At 36.3% G+C, this 16,063-nt stretch overlaps 1 protein-coding gene across 9 annotated transcripts in view; it reads right to left on the bottom strand.

The window, feature by feature from the left end:
* Positions 1-16,063, bottom strand: part of SOX6 (SRY-box 6) — a 387,375-nt gene that overhangs the window by 215,608 nt on the left and 155,704 nt on the right. For all 9 annotated transcript variants that reach the window (XM_019474501.1, XM_009288777.2, XM_019474505.1 and 6 more), the window contains one exon: positions 10,242-10,452. In XM_019474501.1, coding sequence (XP_019330046.1) covers positions 10,242-10,452 — 211 coding nt within the window. The remainder of the gene's footprint in view (positions 1-10,241; positions 10,453-16,063) is intronic.

Below are 16,063 nucleotides of genomic sequence, written 5' to 3'. Positions count from 1 at the left end.
ATGCTAACAGGAGCTATCTGCAGATGTTTACACAGTACTTGCCCTCACGACTATATTTAACAAGGGCTATTGCACTCTTTCTTAACGAATATCACAATCTGAACTCTACAGAAACACCACCACTTCTTTATGTTATTGAAGTAATACAGAATAGGGAGGATTTTGACACATTAACAACTATTAACTCTTGCTTCATTTTGGAGGTCAACATGCCCATGAGTAAATAAGGCTACAAATGGGAATTAGAAGGATTCATCACAATCCAAAATACACTTATGAAGCACAGAAACATGTAGTTCAGAACACTGAATTACATTTTGTTCCTGGTTTTCACTTTGTGCTCATCAGCTATGTGCTGGGAAGTGAGAGCACACATGCAGGGCTAAAATGAATTACACAGATGAATAGGACTCAGACAGGGCTTGAGCATACTGCCATTGAAGTTCATGATAAAGCCCTTCTTGGCTTTAAAGGTACCAGATCAGCCCTACAGTGCAGAAGTAGAGGCCTTAAAATATACCATATTTGAGACCACACCTGGGGTGCTGCGTCCAGTTCTGGACGCAGTACAAGAACGACATGGGCATACTGAAGAGAGTCCAGCGAGACAACCAACTGGAGCATCTTTCAGATCAAGAGGGGCTGAGATAGCTGTGAGTGTTTAGCCTGGAAAAGAGCAGGCTCCAGGGGACAGTATGTAAGTATCTGATGGCAGGAGTAAAGAAGAGAGACCCACACTATTCTCAGTGGTGCCCAGTGACAGGCCCAGAGGCAAAGGGCACAAATGGAAATATAGGAAATTCCCTTGAAACATAAGCAAAACCTTTCTTATTGTAAGAATGACCAAACTCTGAACAGGTTATGGAGTTTCCATCCTTGGAGATTCTCAAAAACTGATGGGACACCGGCCTGAGCAACCTGTTCTAGGTGATCCTGCTCTGAGCAGGGAGTTGGACCAGACAATCACAAGCTGTGCCTTACCACCTCAGTCACTCTGTGGTTCTCCGGCTCTATGAAACCGACAGCAAACTGAGTGCAGGAGAACATGGATAGATTGTCATGGATAGATTGCAATAAACACAGTAGGGCTCTTTCATGTATTGGCTGATGTACTTGAAAGAAGAAAGCTGCTTTTAATGATGACATCCTAAATTTTATGATGCTGAACTGAGCAGTTATTCATAAAAAGGATAAATTGAAAATCCAGTTTCCTCCCTCACATTATAAAACAATCTAAAAGATTTCCCAATTTTTTAAGCTCAAATTCTTCCCATTACAAATTTCAGGAAAAATAAAAATATATTTAAAAAATACTTAAATAAAGAAGTATTTTAAATGGAAAAAATGAACTACTTTTTTTCCCTAAGTCTTACCTGTCTGTAATAATACACAAAAGTAACACCGATGTTGAATGGATTTAGTCTCCTTAACATAATATTTGTTTGGGATTAATTAGCACGGCTGAAGATTAATCTTAATAATTGTTTGTTGTTTCCACTGGAGGCAGGTTTCCCTCACGAAAGAAGTGGCATCTTGGAGTTTCAGGCTAAAACACAGAGGTGAGAGTAGCTGCTCTCTCCATCAGATGAACAAGACAGCCTGAGCATGTAGCTGCCTCGTGCAGCCAGGCAGCGAATGCCTCTGTCTCTCTTGTGGCAACCAAATAAAGTTGTCAAAATTATTTTTAAGTAATGATAAGGTATCTAAACCAAATACCATATAGAAAAATAAGGAATATATCAGCATTTAAAATGTATATGCTGCTGACCATTTTTACTGTCATTTCTTTAAGAAAAGCAGATCTAATTAGCTGTATCTCTAAAGTGCGTACCTAGCATTTTTATTATGTATTATAACATTTTGCTTAGAGTTGACATTTTTATTCTGACAAGCACTGTCTGGAGAGCTCTCAATAAATAATACATTTACAATTTTCAGTAAATAAGCACTGGACACAAATCGTTATCCTTACTTACAGCTGCCCCTCTCTAATAGTGCTTTTACAAGTAAGGTGACTATTCAGTCTAATGCAATACTCTCAGTGCTGGAAAGATATTTTCATTCATTACCCCAGTCACAAGCACTTAAAGCACTTTTAGGCCCTGTTGCAAAACAGCAGGAATGGCAAAGCAAATAAGACCAACTAAAACTTAAAGTTCATCACCAAAGAAATCTGAGGTCATTCACCCTACAGAACTTGGAAAATACAATGGCATACAAGATCGGCCACATTCGAGCCCTATCTTTCCCTCATATTTTTATATTTACATTAGCAATTTTAGGAAGGGAAGTACTGCAGTCTAGATCCTACTATTAACCTGATGACTACAAAATGTATTTCAATTCCCATTTTAAAGCATGATCTGATCATAACGTTGTTTGTGTCACAGTACATCAGAAACTAATGAAGTTTGAATTTATTTTTCTGCTGCCAAGATCACGCAACTGAAGCAACTCTCCATATTTTTACAGCTATTTGCTCACTTACATTCTTCACCACAGAGCCCAATGTCAGTTGTACTCATCCATACTGAACTTGTTTCTTACTGCCCTAAGGAAAAAACTGGAATTTTAGAGATGCTTTTTTAATAATGCTTTCATAATACTAATAACATACAGACAGTGTAAAGATAGCAGATCTTATACCATGTCTAAAAAGGAGACGAAAATGTAGAGGAGCGCAGTGCAGAAAATGATATAAAAATGGAAGCATGGAGACAATTTATCACACAGTAAAAATTAAATTAAATTACATTGTATCCAGCAGTGGGCAATGTCAGAATTGAGAGGTACAGTTGGATTAAAGAATGAGATGACCCCTGAAGGTAAGACATTGGAAAACACAGTCACTGGGGAGGAACTGGTTGGAATGGTCAGTAGATGCTGGCGTTGAGAAGATCTCGGCCTGTTTCAGTATAATCTGTCCCTGTCTACAGCTCAAGTTCAGAGACAATGAGGAAAGGCTGAAAGCCCATTTGTTCTAATGAAAAGGATTTTACTCATCTCAAATATTCAGGGCTGAATAAAGACATTTCCTCAATGTACTGTGAGTATCTCAAAACGGTGAAAGTAAACATCTACCCAAAAATACTTTAAAGAGTTATCATAGCTAGAAGGGATGTCCCAATCTTCAGAATTAAGACCTGAATTTCAGACTCTCCCCACATCAGGATTCAAGCTATGACCACTCTGTTTATTAGCAAAAGCAACAATTTTGTGGAGGTGCAGAGGTACAAAGCTTCAACAAGAAAACAACCTGCACTGGGAAACAGAACCTCCATAAAAGTAGAAGCTCCATAAAATGCCATAGATCCTACATATAGGTAACTGTCTGATAGTAACCAAGGTGTATTTTCACCTGACAGGTCCTCATGTGGCTATTTCCATTCAACTTCCAGCAGATCCTATTATGAAAAATGCTACCATGATACTCACCACATTTTGCTGATAATCCTGAATTAGATCTAAGAACTGAAGGGACATGAAAACCTTTTAGCAAAAAAGATGGTTTCCATAATCTATTGACTTACTCATATAGATCTCATTCTTCATGATACCTATGTAAAAGCCTGTACTGTTCCCCATTTCTGTGCCATGAACAAATTTCAGAACAAAGAAAACTGAAGGGAAACTTTCAAATGTAGCATGAGACATACTGAAAAATGCTGAAGAAATACTATACTGTAATCCATACAGAACCTGTGAGTAATGACTAGATGCTCAAATGCTACAACACTGGGCAAGATTGTAGTGTAGACAGCCAGAATAAATGCAAAGATAAGGTGGAAAGATGACAACATGTGCCAGTGTCTTTAAAAAAAAAAAAAAGAGATAGCATTTAATCAAACAGTACTCTGAATAACTTAAAGGGTATAAGACAGGAAATAATCAAAAATGCATAAATTCTCATATACCTAGAAGGATAAACAAAAATATGAGTCAAAATACTAATGACCAGATACAGTATGGTTAACCAGGCTGGGTCTGCCTTTGCAAAAAAAAAAATATTTACCTAGGCATATGTTGTGTTCTAAATGTCATTAAAACAAGTTCATTAAAGTTATTTCTGCTTCAAACAACAATGAATTTGTGATAGAAAAATCAAGTACATTAGATAGAAAGAAACTAGGCTGCATCTTTTTTTAGTTGCCAGGAAAATAACCCTAAAAACCACTTTCTTTGTGGTAATGTTCCTAAAAGTTCTAAATTACTTTAATTTAACACATTAAGACACAGGAATTCACTGTAGACTTCAACAAATGAATTCTTAGAAATTTTATGATCTATAAAACTTCTCTAAATAGAAGAATATATTTTTCTAGAACAGCAACATAAATTGCAAGAAAAAGAAGTGACCAATGTGATTTTACCAAGATCTTTGGATGAAAAAAAAAAGAGAGACAGTGAGTTGCGTTTAATTATATGGTAAAGAGGTAAGTAATTCAAGAAAACAGCGGTTTAGGAAAACGTGCCTCGTATCTCTCCTCTAACTTGATCTGAGTCATCAATTTATTGTGTGGACTTTTGGGCTTTTGTGTTTTTATTTTGGAAGCATGTTTGGAGCTTAGCAGAAAAATTCCTCAGCCTAGATGCTACTATATATGGCTTCTAACAAAAAGCAAGTGAAAGATATGTATTAAATTAACTATATACATAACTGATTCTGAATTTGCTTACCAAAAATGATTTTTAAGAAGAAAAGGGAAACACCATGAGGGTGGTACCTAGCAGATGTGGCCAGGTTTGTCAAAGATGATGAAAGGATTTTGAAGAAGGTGTTTTTTTCACATCCAAAGGGCTTGTTTCTAGCTGAGAGGAACCCCAGTTACCATTTAAGAATTCCATAGGTATCACAAAAAATGGAACAGTAGTATTAATTCATTTTTACCAATTGGTTTGGATAATCCTAATACCAAATCCCAGTAACATTTTTAAAGCCTTGAAACACAACAAAATATCTGTAGCCATCAAGAAAACCGAAGAATAAAGAACAGGGGTCTATAAATGCCAGGTGTATTAGGGTAGCCAGGGATCACGCCTTCATCAGTGGAAAGTGTGGGTATAGAGCACACCACAAGACAGATAACTTGAATTAAATCTCAGTAAAACTTCTGAAGAACCTTCAAAAATATTCATTGACCACAGATGGTCAGTAGTTCACTTCTAGACCTGATCCACAAAAGAGAACTCCTGACACCTAATGTCCTCAAAGGTTGTGCTTAAAACTATACCAGAAAACAAGTGTATATGCCTGAACTCTGTCTGTTCTCAGCTGTGGCAGGCTTAAAACAAAGAATACAAAACTGAAACCATCTATTCATTTAATATGATATAACACACACAGATTCCATTAAAAAAATAAGAACCCAAAACAACAATAACAAAAAAACAACCCCCAAAACCCCCAACACAACAAAAAAACCTGCATAAAATTACAACCAAAATGGTTTACCAGTGTCCAGTTATAAAACACAGTATGTGAAAGTTTAACTTTCTGTATTTCCCAGTGAAGTCAACAGGAAATATGTACATATTTGTGTGCGCAATACTTGAGTATACTGTTCTTACTGGCATGATAGAAAATTTTATAGGGGAAGTGTTAATCTATTTTAAGTCAATATAAAAGAAAGCCTTCAATTATTATTAACTAATGAAACTGGAGGAAAAAAATAACAAAACACAAAATCAGAACAAACACCACTACCGAGTAGCGTAGTAAGATTTTCCCAATTGCATATAAAATGAATAATACATGTGAATCCTTAATTTTTAATTTAGATATATTTAGACATATTACATATCACCATGAGTTACATATATCCACCCATAGAGAGAGAGAGTACAAACAGGTGCACATGACAGAGAGTAGACAGAAATTTATGAATATACTACTCTTTATATAGATGTTCATTATTCCAACATGCATACATAAAAATCTTTGATCTCTGAATGTTCAACTGTGGTCTTCAAGGAGGAAACAAGAATGGGAAGCAGTTTATAAAAAGCTTGTGCTAGAATTCTGAACTGAGCTTGGTTGAAAAACGATACTGTATACATCGCTCAGAATCAAGGTCAAAAGTGAATTAGGAATCCAGGCCCTGAGTAATGAGGGCTTAGCACTTAGCAGAAATGACATGCCCAGTTTCCAGCTCAGAAGTGCCAGCTGACCTGCCAACCTAGCATTCCAGATCTGAAAGGGGGAAATCTGCTCTCCTAGCTACAGACAAGATGTGTACTACTAATTATTGCTCGTAGAGGCTTATGGTGAAATACAGTAGGATAGTTGTCTGGAAGCCAATTCTCAGCCTAGAATTCAGGCAGCCCAGGCAATGTAAATCTGTCTCACAACAGTAATATAAGCAATATTCTGAAAGAAAGGTCTTTTACTGAAGGGGGATAGAAAGGGAAAGAAGCAGCCTGACCATACTATCTAACATAAACTCTTCATCTGAGCTGTAAAGAGATTTAATACTTGATTGTACTGGAGGATACCTCCAAAGAAAAAAAGCCAGTAAAACAATCCTTCTGCTCATAGAAAAGCTAAGATGATGAATATATTGAAGTCATCCAAGAGGCCCTAGAGTCTAGTGTTGTTGATTAAATTAGACACCTGTTCATTTCTGACCTCTTCTGTCTTATGAGAACACATGTCAGCAAAGTCTTTACATACTCAAATTAACTCTAAATATTTGTAGCATTCTTTATTTTTTTTCCCCCAGTTACAATTTTCTCATCAATTTTCTCATTTCCAAATCATTACAAATTAAAACACAGGAATGCCTTAGTGTACAAAGTATGCAAACACTGGACCATGAAGTCAAAAGATGTTGTTTATCCTGTGATGTTGGTAATCTTTGTTCAAACTACAAATAATGCTAAAAACATACCTAAGGTATATTCAGTCCTGTATGAGGTGCTCATGTTCCCAGTATTATACACAAGACATGACACTGGCTGAAGCACTATTATTAAAGAGAGATTAAAACAGCTGTACATTATGCTGAAGCACTCACTCTTTCCTTTACAAACAGACGGTCCTGGATTACAAGCAGCACTTGACCATTTAAATCACTACAACAACCAGATTTAACCAGCTGGGCCATATTCTCTTAGGCAATGCCTGTTGACCTCCTCAGTCACAGCTGCTCAGATGAAATTCTCATTAGACAACTTATTTTCAGAAGCCAAAGGACTCTGATTAAATATATCTGTTTAGACACGATAAAGTCTTTCAGTATGTATTTCTTTCCCAATGTTATGAGGTACAACAGAGACCAGAAGTAGTATATACAAGCATAACAGTCACCTAATATCTGAAGGTATACCACAAAATATTTAAGTATTTGACACCAGCAACTCATATTACTCAAATTCAGATCCTATCGATGGACCAGAAAGTTACTATAAAAACATTAAAAGAGACTTGTTGCTGTACTCGCATGGGGGTTAGAGCAGATGACTGGAATTCTTGAGTTCTTTATTCCACTTCTAATTCTACAATTAACTTGACCGTTATGTTAGCCCAATTCCCACAGCTACATCAATGGTCATGGAGCTCCTCCCTATAAAAGATGCTAACATGTACTATTAGTTTATTCATAGGAGTGATGCAAGACTTCAAGCCCCACAGATTTTACAGAGTAGTATACAGTAGAAATACATGTCTTTTCCCCATTACATTCATTAAAGCAATTATATTATGCTATCTATTTGCTCAAAACTCAGCAGGTGTTTTTCAATTTGGATAAGCAATTTTGTGACAGATCAGGACTTACTACACAAAGGGCTCCTCAACAGCATTGGCTGCATACCATTTTAAGAAAAGAACTCCATATAAACCTATTTTAAAGGCTAGATGTTAAAGAGCATCATGTATGGTACATGTGTGATTAGGCTATTAATTAGGTTGTTTAAAAGAGACTACAAAATGGCAAAACATTTTCATAATCTCAGACCTTATTTCTCCAACTGACTCTGCACTGAGTCAGCTGCAGCACCCACAGTCACAACAAAGATCAGAGTCTTAAAATAGTAATTATTTTTAAAATGTTATTTTATTCCAATCAAACAAGTATGGAGAGTTTAATTCTCTTTAATTCAGAGAAACCTCTGAATACTGAAATAGCTATTCAAACCTGTCATAAGAATTTTGGTATTCCTAGTCTACACAGAAGCTTAAAACCATTGAACTTCCTAAGTGTAACATCCTGAAGAATTTCCAATCTTTCTTTTAATGATTTTTCTATGTTAGTTTATATGGTACCAGTCAGATGTTCATTAATTATTTCTGTAAAATGGAATTGACCTTTTTTTCTACAGAAAATGCTGGATGGATTGAAAAGAACTTAACATGAAGATACAGTCAATTACCTTTGAACTTACAGGCAGACTTTAGAATGGTTTTCCAGTATAATGTGGTCCATAAAAGGCAAAATTATTTTATAGATCAGAAATTACCTCTATTTCACAGCTGGTGAGAACATACAGCATGGAAGGCTCAAACTCAGTGAGGGGGATGTCTCTGCTGTGCACATACCTCTCAAATCAAATAGTGTATACTAATACAGAGGAAGTGCAGAAAATTCTTGAGAATTCATACAAAAATAAGCTATGAAATGCTTGAATCCTTACAGTAAGATACTATGTTTAAACTTTTTGATGCACATTTTTATTAACACACCATTCAGTATACTCCTGGAAAAGTCTTAGCTGTGGTGTCACTATAATCAAGAGCAACTTGTATACTCCCGCAGCAAAGTATGAGCCAAGACCTTTGATTAGCATGGAGTGTCGAACGACTGTTACTGACTGTAAAAAACAACTTTGCCAAAGTAACATTTAAAATAGTTTTCCTAGTCTAACCACCAAATCTAAGAAAGCAATTTTTCAAAGAGTGATCTTTACAGCTGAAAACAGACAGATGGTAGTAAAGAATCTGGGACATTCTCTCTTTAGAGATGTTTCACCAGCTTCAGAAAGGACACCTATAGAACACATTTATCTATGTGCTGGCATTTAACAATTATGCCAAGAAATTTGAAAGCCTACTTCCATCCCTACATGATTTTATCCCATATTTAAACATATTATTGTAACAGCATCAATTTTAATTGAAATCTCCATTGCTACATGGAGCCAAGGGATCCTAAAGTGCGTTGTTTGAAGTGCACTATGACCATACCATGAAATTGAGGAGGTAAAATCATTCTTAACTCATTCATATTTCAAAGAAAAAAGGGATCACAAAGTTCTACTGCCTTGTGGTTCTACTACGTTACAAATACTCTTCCTGGGTTATTTTTAATGCCACAAAACACCACCGGTAAATTAACTAGCAGAATCCACACAGATGCCTCCACACCTGTTTATCTATTTCAGAGCCTCCTGCTCTTGCATCTTCCCTGGTTCAAACTCATGTATGAGCTCACAGACTAGAAGGTGTTGTTGCAGAATGAACCAAGACTTCATACTACTTGACATGGGCAGAGGTTTTCATAGTGGACCCTGACCATGTGCACACATATACTGATAAACTCATTCTCCAGTTCTGTTAGTTCCTATCAAGGCCAAAATCTTAGCAAAGTCGATGAAAATACCTGAATAAGGACTGAATACATAAACTGCCTTAGAGTTCAAAGATTTGTCCTCATTTTTCTCTCTCTCTTTTAACACTTGTAACAATATCTGAGCAGACTATAAAAAAATTTATTTCTTCAGCCACAATTCTACATATATAGGTCAGAACTAGGTACTCTTTACACTTAAAACTGTTTCCCATTCTCCTAGCCACAGATACTGGGTCATTAAGGTGATGAAAGATGAGAATTTCTAAGACAAAACAAACCAGCTCATATTTTATTCATTCCTATTGTTTAAAATAAACATCTATCTTTTAAAAGAAAAGGAACAAATACCACTGAAGAATATCCCTCACAACTCTACAACCAGTTAAGAATTCATCATAACCTTTCAAGTAAGAGTTGAATTTTCACCTAAACCGACATTCTTGCTTTGACTCACAGACAACTAACCCAATTTAGAAAGTTTTAAAAAACTGGCATATTTGTCTAAAATCCCTAATGGATCTCAAGCTACCATTGCCATGGTAACCTGTGAATAACTTTATCCTAGCCTTTGCCAATTATGCAATTTTCTGGCTCTTGATACCCAACACATTCTTTATGCCATAAAAATTGTAGGGTTTGGGGGTGGGGAAACTATCGGTCTTATCCAACACATACCCTCTTGCTCAGTCCTGGTCATTTCTTCTAGTTTCTTCTGCTTCAGTGTGTCCACCACATCTGCAAGGCTTCCTTTGCGGCGTTCTGGTGTTCCAAAATTAACACTGGTCATTAGCTCACTGCGGTCACGACCTCCTTCGTCGGGCTTGTTTGGTGAGGTAGAGGTATTTCGGAAGGAATATAGGGAACATAACTTACTACTCTCTGACTCCTGCAAAGAAACAATACAATGTGAAAACATAGGCTATTCTCTTACATCAGAAGGATCTCAAACAGGTAAAAGTGGAAAGCATTATTTATTAGTCTGTAATACTAAGGAGCCTACATGTATCCTCCAGTTTCTAAAATGAGCATTATGATTTGAATTTCTTAGTTTCAGTGCTTGACGGGGGCTCTTTTTTCCTTGAGGCCAGTGCTCTTCGTGCTTCTAACAATCGTACTTCATGCCCAAGATACTCCTCATCAAGGATTTTCCTTGTCAGAAACAAGCCACTTCAACACTTTTTTTTCAATCAACGTAAGCTTTTACAGTTTTCTTTAGTTCCTTAAGTAAGGGCAATACATGTAGCACTGAGAGAGAAAATACAGGCAAGGACAAATTATTCCTGGATAGATCCTCAGCTAATGGAAAACAACATAACTTTAAAACTAGAAAAAGAGTTAGGCCAATAATGACTGAGGAGCAAGGAATCTACTTCACAGTTAAACAAAGCTTATGGTATGTGTCTACTCATGCTCATTCACTGCGTTTTAAATTAAACGCTTTTCTTAAAGAATGAAGGTTATAATGCTTCTGATATACAAAAGATGTTACTTTCCAGGCTAACATAGACAAGAATGAGAAAGGAAATGAGTTTATGGCAGAACAAGTCATGTATGCTGATACATACGTATTGAGACTACATGTCTCAGAGAAGGTGTTATATAGTCAAAAACACAGAAAAAGAAGTAGAAAGGGTTCATCTCCCTTGTCAATAGATAACACATAGTATTTGAGCAATAAGCTAAAAAAGGGTTCATCTCCCTTGTCAATAGATAACACATAGTATTTGAGCAATAAGCTAAAAAAGGGTTCATCTCCCTTGTCAATAGATAACACATAGTATTTGAGCAATAAGCTAAAAAAGGGTTCATCTCCCTTGTCAATAGATAACACATAGTATTTGAGCAATAAGCTAAAAAAGGGTTCATCTCCCTTGTCAATAGATAACACATAGTATTTGAGCAATAAGCTAAAAAAGGGTTCATCTCCCTTGTCAATAGATAACACATAGTATTTGAGCAATAAGCTAAAAAAGGGTTCATCTCCCTTGTCAATAGATAACACATAGTATTTGAGCAATAAGCTAAAAAAGGGTTCATCTCCCTTGTCAATAGATAACACATAGTATTTGAGCAATAAGCTAAAAAAGGGTTCATCTCCCTTGTCAATAGATAACACATAGTATTTGAGCAATAAGCTAAAAAAAAGGCATCAAAAAGCAACGAGTCATGTCAATTCTCCTCAGTTTTGTGATACCATCCAACAGCAAGCCCTTTATGAACTTCTCTGCCTCAGACTCCTCATTCTCCCAACCATAGATGCAACATTTGCTGCATCTCTGCTTTCACTTTCAGCTAAAAAGAGCAAAAAATCTTCAATTTGCCCTCAAAAACTCAACCATGGGAATTTCTCACACACTTCCCTTTCCAAAATTGTTATTGTATTTTAATTTTTAATAATACAAGGCAAGGAGTGCTAAAAATTGGGGGTAAAAAAATATTGAGGTTTTTTGTTTATGGTATGCCTAGAAATGCCAGCATGTATATTTGATGCCATAAAACAGATTTTCTTTAAAATTAAAAAGTAATAATAATAGTGGCAATATATTTAAGAAGATATGAATTAATAGTTCTATCAAAAATCATTCTCCCAATGCGTAGTGTTCCCCACGAACAATAATATTCCTACTACTCTATGAGCTGAAAATACCCATCTACAGAGTACTGAAGAAACTTGTGTTGGGAAATGTCCCAGGTGAAACAAGGTCTGAAGAAAGATGGACTAGAGAACATTAACCATTGGCAACAACATCAGACATCAATCTTTGCTTCAGTCTTGAACAGATTAAGAAGTAGCTGTGCAATGTAACAGAAGGAACAACACTAACAATGAGCAAGTGTGGTAACTAAGGGCTGTGGACTGCATAGAAGGTGGTGGTGACAAATTGTCGTCAAGCACAGCAGTATATGATCAAGCACAGCATTATTGCCATTGGAGAAGGAGGCAGCATTCGCCAGTGACGGTGAAAATGTATTTATTCACTAAGACAGGAAACTAGAAGACGCTATAACATCCCAGCAGTAGCAGCACCCCTGTCAACACAGTAGGAGTGACAGAGGTTTTGTAAGCACAGACAGAAAGAGAGGTGACATGGAACAAAAACTTTACCTTCATTTTTTCATCTATTAAACATTAAAGAATTTTTCATTCCATCCATTTGTATTCATTAAAGAATCAAACATCACAAAGGACAACAATAGCTTAGACAGGCCAGGTACAGAGCTGAATTTATTTAGTTGCCTTTAGAAAAGGAAGGCTTTCTTATCTTCAATTATTTCTGACAACTACTTTGCATTTTTCTTAAAAGTTGGTCTAAGTTACAATGGACATGAAAAAAGCATCTTCTAATATTTTGCAAATTTAAAACTTGAATTTCTATAGTACATTTCCTCAATGAAGAATTAATACTATATAACATGGCATTTTCACCTTTGAAGACTACAGTATAAGAGCAACTTAGTAATTTTAAAGGAGTTTGTTCTCAAGAAAGCAACGTCCTCTTACAGTACATGAAGCATATCCATCAGGCTCAACGCAGGGTTTTTCATGCTCTCAGCAAGGAACACTAAATCTATTGTTTAGGACAGAAACAAGAAGATAAGGCTAATCTGTGGAGCAAGTAGAAATGACTGAATGTTCTTCCTCCTGATAACCTATCCTCTTCCTCGTCCAGGTGCATACATGGTCCAGCACAATGTTCCTTCACTGCTAATGAAAGACTCTTCAAGTCCTGCCTCCGTTAGGCAGCACATCCACACTTCTTTTTCTTGCCCAAAAGACTGCAATGTCCATAATGAAGATGAGACAAGTTTAAACTCCATGCAAACGATGTACGTTTATGGAATGGAGGCAGAATGACGGTTCTGTTTGGCCCTACAACTGTAGTATTGGGGTCACTAACTGGCTAATACATTTGCAGTGTATTATCTGAATTGGCACTCTAGGAAACCCAGCAAGGATGACTTTCTGAGCCCCATCTTTTTCTCAAATCAGAAATGGTTAAAAAGAGTGGCTGAGGATTCAGCAGGAGAACTGCACAAACTGAAAGGCATTAAAGGGATTAAATGGGCAAATGGAAAAACTGTAGACCAGTCCAGTGTAAATACCTTATCTAATAATAGCAGAACTCAGCTAGAAAAATCTAAATCAGCTGCATGTACAATTATCTACAAGAAACAAAACCAATTCCCATGCATTCTATGATTCTAGATAAATTTGTGAATAACGTACAAATAAAATGTAGCTAAAATGAAACATTGAAAAGGCTTCAGAAGGAATTTTATAGCTACACAATCAGACTAGATATTTTTACTCCTATGTATCACTGTTGGCAGCTTTCTTTTTTATTCCAACCATATGAACAGGTTATATTGACCTCACACTCATGTCAAACTAGACAGATCAAAAAACAATGGGGCAAGGGAAGCATTTCTGTTATATTTTCTCAGAAAGGTGACTCAACTGTATTTGAAGGGAAGTTCTTACTGCAGCATTCAGTTTGTTGAAAATCAAATAAAGGTTGCAGCAAATTTATGAAGGATTTTAATTTGCTTCATGGATCTTATAATCTTTTGCAGACCAATGCATGTCACATTTACATCCCAGCATGTCACATTTACGTCCCAGCACCTCACCCACTGCATGACCAAAAGTGTCATCAAAGACTATCACATACATCAGATGCAGGCCTGGCTATGAAAAATTAATTTGCATTGACATTCACAGGCAGCATGCAGATACCCTCCTAATGTAACTGGAAACACATCCTTACGGCCCAGGTATCCTCTGAAAAGAGATTAGTGGATCATGTGTGTTTTCTAGGAGAAGATGTAGATCATCTTCACAAATTGTTTGTTGGTCCTCTTGCTTTAATGCATAAGGTACTCTCACTAGAAAATCTGGAGTCCAGAATGGAAAAGGACCACGATGTTTCTTACCATAGAAAAGAAAATAAATTCATGGTTAGGAAAGGAGAACCTGGTTCTTCTGAATATGGGAGAATTCAATAATGAAAGAGATCCTATCCTTGAGATGCTTTATGAAGCCACCTTTTACAGAATGAGGAAGCCCCAGTTCATTTGACGTGAAGAGAGGAAAGAAAGGATGCTATCAAAGGCATTTTTCATGCTTTTTCCAAGAGCCTAGTGCTCTTGGAAAAGACAAGTGCCTAGCCAAGATCAACTCAAATGTTTTCATTTTGCAAAATCCAGCTGAGCAATCCATCAGCACTGATGAAAATTCTCCATGCAAGTCAACTTTTCTCAGCTTAACTGATAATACTTAATAAGAAAATGGGCAAGAGAATATGACTGATATGAATGTCCGCTTAAGGTATTTGGACACAATCCGGTGCCCAAATTAATCCAATAGCTACAAAATACACTAGACAACTGACACATCCCTGAATTCTCAGGTTTAAAATTCATGTATTTCTGTAAAATGGCATTTTAAGTCTAAACTTGAAATAATATCTTCAACACATGACAGTCCCTTTGAAAGATGCATTTTTCAAAGTGTGCTATTCTTACTGATTTCAGTGATTTCCATGTAATTAAGGGGAAAAAAGGAAAATATAACAAGATAAATAGCAAACATTTAGTCTATGGACAAAAGATTTTGTCCATGCAGAGAGCATGCTTCTTCATCCAACATTGATGAAATTCAGTCACAGTAAACCCTACACATTTTTAATCTTGACTATATTAGGATTAATTCAATTTCCAGTCAAGAAATAGAACAATATCAACATATTAATAAAGTTTCAGTATCAAAATATTATGTCCATCTGAAGCATATTTTACTTACAATAAGAATGGAGTGCTTAGAAAAGAAGAAATTTAAGAAAAAGCTATGTTTGTAAAATTTTGAATTCGGTCCTAGCAGAAAGTGTTAGGTAAAAGTATTGCTTACTACAGATAACATAGCAAAGTGAGTTTCTTCTCAGTTAGATCCAAAGTGACATCTGGTGCAGATTGCTCAGGATCCCACCATACCTTTGCTAGACTTATAAAACTATCCTCCTACTCACATGCTAATACTGGATAATTATAGAACAACCATTTATGCCCATACCAGAATACACAAGGTTATGGCACAGGGATTTCTGCCCACCAGAATGGTGGCATTTCCAGACTACCCCTTAATAATTGGCAGACAATAAAATTTGAAGACAGCTTATTACACAAAATTAGACATAAATCTGACTGCTTAAGGAACAGCATGTATGATAGTTTTACATCTTAAGCTTTCTTCTTTGCCTTACTGTGTCAGATATAAAAATGTTTTAAGTTGAAGAGGTATTTATTTGCAGAGATGACTAAACCAGAAAATCTTACTGCCCAGCAGCTGAAGACAGAAACTCAGTCTGGATCACTATTCCAGCTGCTTACTATTCAGCAGGGGCAAAATTGAGTCTATTTTTGAAATGTTGGGTTTTAATATCAAGGTAAATAAAGGGCATTTTTCCTGTCTACATTTCCTTGCCAGCCCATTAGCACAG

This window comes from Aptenodytes forsteri, unplaced genomic scaffold (assembly GCF_000699145.1).
Source record: "Aptenodytes forsteri isolate BGI_AS27 unplaced genomic scaffold, ASM69914v1 Scaffold8, whole genome shotgun sequence".
In the NCBI taxonomy this organism is placed as follows: Eukaryota; Metazoa; Chordata; class Aves; order Sphenisciformes; family Spheniscidae; genus Aptenodytes; species Aptenodytes forsteri.
Note: the sequence above shows the minus strand (reverse complement) of the source record. Positions and strands in the feature narration are given on the sequence as shown.